The sequence below is a fragment of the Pelodiscus sinensis genome, chromosome 23 (assembly GCF_049634645.1).
Source record: "Pelodiscus sinensis isolate JC-2024 chromosome 23, ASM4963464v1, whole genome shotgun sequence".
Classification (NCBI taxonomy): domain Eukaryota; kingdom Metazoa; phylum Chordata; order Testudines; family Trionychidae; genus Pelodiscus; species Pelodiscus sinensis.
The window spans coordinates 3,819,678-3,826,277 of NC_134733.1; the positions used below are offsets into that span (position 1 = coordinate 3,819,678).

The 6,600-nt window shown below is 62.2% G+C and overlaps 1 protein-coding gene across 1 annotated transcript in view; it reads left to right on the forward strand.

Annotated features, from left to right (window-relative positions):
- The window catches only part of ALPL (alkaline phosphatase, biomineralization associated), a 51,995-nt gene extending 45,913 nt beyond the window's left edge, over positions 1 to 6,082 (forward strand). The window contains exons 10-12 of the mRNA XM_075906828.1: positions 657 to 848; positions 3,444 to 3,563; positions 3,847 to 6,082. Of these exons, the coding sequence (XP_075762943.1) occupies positions 657 to 848; positions 3,444 to 3,563; positions 3,847 to 4,115 (581 nt within the window). The 3' untranslated portion in view covers positions 4,116 to 6,082. The remainder of the gene's footprint in view (positions 1 to 656; positions 849 to 3,443; positions 3,564 to 3,846) is intronic.
- The last annotated feature ends 518 nt before the right edge of the window (positions 6,083 to 6,600 follow it).

Sequence of the window (6,600 nt, forward strand, 5' to 3'; positions counted from 1 at the left end):
CTGGCCGGGAGGGAGGTGCAGGAACGGTTTGGGTGTCTGGAAGGGTGGGAGAGCTGGGCAGGAGGGCTGCTCCGATTGGCTGAAATCTGGCCAATGGGAGCAGCGAGGAAACCCTCCCCCAGCCGGAGGGAGGGTGGGCGGCAGGGCGTGGCGCTGCACTTCTCCCCCACATGCCGGATCCGGCCCGCAAGGCTCGGGGTCCCAAAGGACGGGACGGCTCTACCCACCGACCGCTGGCCCCTTGCCTCGCCCCTGCACGCGACCGTGCCCCCCGTGCGCCAGCCCCGGCAGCCTGTGGGGATAGTAAGCCCTGCGTGTGCCCCTTCCCCGCCCTGCCCCTGTGAGAAGGGGGCTCCCCATGGGGAGCGAGGGGCAGGGCAGTGCGGAGCCAGTTCTCGAGGTGGGGGCAGCGTGTGGAGCCCCCCCCCCCCAGGAGTTGGATCAGCAGGCTGCTTTGGGGCGTAGCCCGGGCGGCGGAGCCCAGCCAGGCAGGCAGCCTGTCCCTGCACATTGCTGGCCACCTGGCCCCCCCAGAGCGAAGCGGCCCGACTGGGAAAGCCACTGGCCTGGGCCGAGCTAGCAGGCACCAGCTCAGTCCGGCTGGCCAATGGTGCGATCTCTTATTGCCAGGTCTCTCCCCGCTCTTCCCTTTGCAGGGGGCAGGATCGACCACGGGCACCACGAGGGGAAAGCCAAGCAAGCGCTGTACGAGGCCGTGGAGATGGACCGCGCCATCGGCAAGGCGGGCAGCCTGACCTCCCTGGACGACACCTTGACCGTGGTCACTGCCGACCACTCCCACGTCTTCACCTTCGGCGGATACACGCCCCGGGGCAACCCCATTTTCGGTGAGTGTTAAGCCCATCGGCGCCCCCCCTCCCCCGCCCCACCGCAGACCAAAGGGTGAGACGCAGCCGGTTGCTGCCGGGGACCGTTTAGCGTCACTGCCAGCCGGGGCTGAAACGTGCCCGGTGTCCGAGCCAGGGCAGCGCTTCCCCCAGTCCGTCAGGCCACTGCGATCTTCTCGCCTGGCTCGTGGGCAGCTCGGAGCCCCCCAGAGCCCTGCCTTGCTCTGAGCACCGGGGCTGGGCGCTGGGCTAGGAGGCAAGGTATCGGATTAACCCCCTCCTGGTTACTGGGGATGGATTTCTAGCCGCTTCCTAACATCCAGCAACATCCAGCATCCTAACAACCAAACCTCTGTTCTGAACACCCCAAAACTCAGTGGGTTCGAGGCCCGAATCTCAGCTGTACTGGAGCCCAGCCTCCCCGAGCGGAAACGCAGCCGCTACCTCCGCAAACGTCCCATTTCTCCTTTCTCACGGGGGGATCCCTCTGCTGATTAAAATCCCAAACTTCCTCAGCGTGCCAGCCAGTGCCCGGCTGGGTCGGAGCCCCGCTGTGGGTCGGGCCCTTGCCGGTTGGGATGAGCCGGAGCGAGAGGTGTTCGCGGTAAGGTTCCTTTTTCCCATGCCAGGGGCTCACACCCAACTCCTGCCAAAGGCGCCATGTGACCTCGTGACCCAGCTGGTCGGGGTCTCACTGCCAGGTCTCCAGCAGGCCGGTCCGGCAGCGTAGCCCCGTGCTGGGCTCTGGCCCGACAACGCTGTCACTGGGGTTGGCACTTGGGTGCCCATCCAAATGCTGGCCTGCCCCTGCCCCTGCCCCTGCTCAGCCCAGGTCGGAGGCACTCCCGGGGGGGAATGGCTGCGTGGGGGGCCTGTGAGCAGCTGAACTGTTGAAAACATCGGACGCCTGACAGCCCGGCCCCCTCGTGAGCGGTGTGTGCCGGGCCGGACCGGGGCAGCCCCTGCAGCCTGCCTGCTCCTCGCAGGGAAGGACCCGGGTCTGGGTTCCGCTCCGGCAGCGACGCGGCCCTAGCCCCAGGCCACAGGAAGTGACAGGAATGAGGTTGTGGGGCTGTCACTAAGCCGTGCTGTGGGCCTGGGCGGCGCCCAGGGACCGTGACAACCCCCGGTGGGCACTGAACAGACGTCGCCAGCCAGCGTCCAGCAAGGGAGCGACGGGTCACGGACTCCCCCGCGTGAGGCCTCACCGGGGGAATTGCTCCACCTTGCCGGGGCTCAGAGGTGCCCCCGACGTGCCTGGACGCCTGTCCCCCAAACCCCCGGGACAGAGGGGATGAGAGGCCACAGGGCCCCATGCTGGGCCTGTCCAAGGACGCTGAGAAGATGTGAGCCCCCCAACAGAGGGCCAAGCGGGACAGCCGTGTAGTACAAAGGGCAGGCAGCCTGTCCCTGCACATTGCTGGTCACCTGGCCACTCCAGGGGGGCGTGGTCAGACTGTGCCCTTGGAGTGAGTTCCCACTGGCGTTTTGCCTCCCCCGAGTCACCTGAGCCCCCTGGCTTGTGGCTGGCCCCTTGGTACCAGGGAGTCTGCAGGAGCGTCTGGCAAATCGCTCAGGGTACGTCTACACTAGCTCATTACTTCGAGCTCGGTAGGCAAATGAGGGCAACCGGACTTGCAAATGAAGCCCAGGATTTAAATATCCCGGGCTTCATTTGCATCTTCCCGGGCGCCGCCATTTTTAAATCCCCCTTAGTCCAAACTCCGTGCCCGCGGCTGCACGCAGCTCGGTGTAGGTAGCTCGAATTAGGATCTCTAATTTGAACTACCAGCCCACCTCGTTCCACCTTGTACACCAGTACGAGGAGTACCAGTAGTTCGAATCAGAGATCCTAATTCGAGCTACCTACACCGAGCTGCGTGTAGCCGCGGGCACGGAGTTCGGACTAAGGGGGATTTAAAAATGGCGGCGCCCGGCAAGATGCAAATGAAGCCCGGGATATTTAAATCCTGGGCTTCATTTGCAAGTCCGGTTTCCCTCATTTGCCTACCTAGCTCGAACTACCGAGCTAGTGTAGACGTACCCTCAGGTATCAGTCTGGGGAGCCACGGACTTTCCAGTGACCCAATTCGCACGGCTCCTCTTGTGCCCTGCAGAACAGCCTGCGGGATGGGGGATGGGCTGGGGCCTGGCTGTGTGGGAGCAGCCAGGCGATCAGGCCACGTGCTGAGTGGTGGCAGGCCTGGAGGGCCCTGCTGTGTGGTGCTGGCAAAGCAGAGTGGGGCAGCCCAGGCTGGGGAGCTGGGGGACCCAGTGATCCCAGAGTCCCAGCGGTGCCCTGGGATCCCGTCACTTTATTCACCCCAGGGACTGTTCCCCTCGCTCCCTCCCCTCACCCTGCTCTCACTTGGGAACATGGGCACAGTCCCTTTGACGGGCATGGGATCCGCCCCAGGCAGCCCCGGCTCCAGCCAGTGCTCCGGGCCAGAGCGGATCAGGGCGAGGGGCGGGGGGCAGATCAAGTAGGGATCCCCAGGGGTGGGAGCCAGGGGCAGGCCTGCAGCGCAGGAGTCGGGGATGACGTCTCCAGGGGAGCGGTGCCCCCCCCCAGGCTCACCCTTCTGCTCCCCCCAGGTCTAGCGCCGATGCACAGCGACGTGGATAAAATGCCCTTCACCGCCATCCTCTACGGAAACGGCCCCGGGTACAAAGTGGTGTCCGGCGAGAGGGAGAACGTGTCGGCCGTGGATTACGGTGAGCGCGGGGGCTGGGAGATGCGGGGCGGGTGCATGGCAGGCACCCTGGGCTCATGTAACATTCACTGCTTGTCCCAGTTGGCTCCTCGTGGGCCGTGCCCCAAGCCCGCTGCCGTTACCAGGCCCCCGTGTGGGCGCCTTCACCAGAGAGGACAAGATCCGGGTGGGCCCTAGAGACTGACCCCCCTTGGGTGGCCTGTGGGGGTGGATGGTGGGTGTCAGTCTCCATCCTGGAGGGCGGATCCCCCGGCCCCTTACGGCCGCGTGTTCTCTCTCTGCAGCTCATGCCAACTACCAGGCCCAGTCAGCCGTGCCCCTGCGCCAGGAAACCCACGGCGGGGAGGACGTGGCGATCTTTGCCAAGGGCCCCATGGCCCACCTCCTGCATGGCGTGCGGGAGCAGAACTACATCCCCCACGCCATGGCCTACGCGGCTTGCATCGGTCAGAACACAGGCCACTGCCGCTCAGGGGCCCACCACAGCACAGCGGGGCTGCTGCCCTGCCTCTCCACCCTCGCCCCCCTCCTCCTCCTCCAACTCTGGTTTTAAGGGCTCCCCCTCGATCGGCCCACGTGCTCCAGCCCCAGAGCGGGGCTCTCCAGCTGCCTCGGATGGAGCTCCTGACCCCCTCAAAGACAGACCTTGGAACCTCTCACCCGTGGTTTAACCCTGCTGGGCAAAATACCAAGGTTACCTTTGTCTGGCCTACAGCCCCCCCTTGTCCCCAGACTTGGCCAGTGGCCGGGAGCCACGGGCAGGATCAGCAGGGGCGGGGAACGGCATGAGCGCTCAAGCCCCGCGGATGCTGCTGGACGGCCTTGGTGAGGATGCCCCGGATTCCAAGCTGGCTTCCAGGCCGGAAATGTTGGGCTGTTTGATCGCGATACTCTGGGCTGGTTCCATGAACCCAGCGGCAGAGACACCAAGGTTCAGTCTGGGGCAGGCTTCTTGGACCCAGATGTTTTGTATCTAAATAACGTTCTTTTGAGCAAAGCTCCCCAAGTCTCACGCAAGCGGTTTTTAAAAAAAATCAGGCAAACAAAACTCCCAAGTTAGGCAGCGCTCTGTCCTCCCGCCCCGGCTGCAGATTGCTGTGTCAATAGAGGGTCCCCTCCGTCAGCAGTGCCCATGTTTGTCTGCTCCACAACCAGAAGCCAGGTCGAAACGTTGCGAGACGAGGCTTTTGGAATCTGAATCCACATGTGGCTTTTGGCTCTTTGATTCATCTGGGGCTGGTGTTTTCGGAGGACCTTCAGGGAATTCACCGCTGCAGTCAACAGGAGTCGGGACCTGGATCCAGATCTATGAAGGCATTTAGGCTCCTAAATCCCTCTGATTTCAATGGGAGTTAGGAGCCTAAATACCTTTGTGGCGCTGGGTCTCCATTCCCTTTGAAGCTCCAGCCCCCTGTCCGACAGCTCAGGAGTAACGCCCCGAACCCTGCACTGACTCGGCAGGGCCGAAGGAATCGCTCACATCCCGAGAGGCAGGCTCCTAGTGGGACTGGGAGGGACCTCGAGAGCTCAGCTAGTCCAGTTCCCGCCTCCCTCCCCGGCGGGACCGGATTGAAGTCGGGGGGTTCCAATCGATGGAGCCCTCGTAGATTCCTCCCTTGGTGCAGGCAGAGCAGGTTCTCCCGGCCTAGGCTGGGGTTGCCACGCCGGGCCCAGACCTTGTGCTACAATTCTGAGGCTCTGCCTCGTCCCGCCCAGCTGCCTTGTAGGACACCACAGATCTCTGGAGACTGTGTCTGTGGGTCACTTACTGCTGATGCTGGGATGTGAAGAAGTGGGACAAATTGCCAAGCTAGGACAGGAACCCAGGTTGTCAGGCCCAGGGTCAGCCAGGGTCTGCCGTGCTGGGCTGAGGTCTGAGATTTCCCGCACAATCAGCCATTTCTACCACGCTGCCGTGTTGGCCGGGTCCTGCAGTGGAGAATAATGTTGGCCAAACTTTCCTCGGCCGTACAAACAGGTGGTTTGCTGTGCTGGGGCCATGCTGGTCCCGGGCTGTTCCACAGACAATCCAAATCCATCCTTTATGGGGCTGGCTTCAGCCACGAAAGAGAGACCTGTTCGAGGGTCTCCACCACGGCCAGCTCGCCCCCCCTCCCCCCCCGTCTCATTTCTATAACAAAGGGCTGTTGCAGTGTCAGGCTGGCTGGTACTTGAACCAAGCCCAAGGTGATGACGCAAGAGCCTTAGGAGCCCAAATCCGAGTTACACTAGTGGGTCTCAGTTGCGTGGAGGGGCTAGGAGGCTGACAGGCAGGAAGGAGGAGGGGCGGGGCGGGGCGCGGGCATTCTCAAAAACTCTTAAGTGCCTTGTGAGACCAGCAATTGTTTCTCCTGGCGAGCTGATGTAGAGCATGGGGGGGTAGTTTGCCATGACGTGGGGCGATTCGTTTCTGAGCGTCCATTAGGATACCTGAGCTCTGTCATTTGTTGTCAAGGTTTCACTCAGCTGTTCAATTTGTCACTAGTTTTTTTTTCAAATAAAGAACTTTTTCAGGTCTTAGTGGATTGTTTGAAGAAATTTGACTTCTTGGGGCATGGGGGGCTGGAAGGACAGCTTCTTTGGGCTTCACTGATAAGAAGAATACTGGCCCGAACACGGCTGGGTGGAAGGAATAGTCAACCCACTTCATCAGCCGTGACCCAAGACCCTCCCGAAACTGTTGCCAGGGGTCACCTTGGGCGGGGGGCTGGACTTGATGACCTCCAGAGGTCTCTTCCAGCCCTGGGATTCTATGGTTCTAACTGTCAGGGTAAATAAATACAGACCTGGGATTGCATCTGGGTTGGATTTGCACTGAGGCCTCTTGTGTCAATGTTTGCTCAGAAGATCTTGTTGTTAAAGCTGCACGTGGCTTTTCCATTAATGTGCATCAGCTTCGAAGCATAAAACTCCGACCCATGGCGAAAGTTGGGTGCAGAACACCGTGGGTGCAGGGCCTTGCAGTGTGGGTGCCTGGGGGTCGGCTGTGGGGGCGGGGCCTTGTGGCTGCCATGGGATAAGCTCTGGGGGCGGGGCCT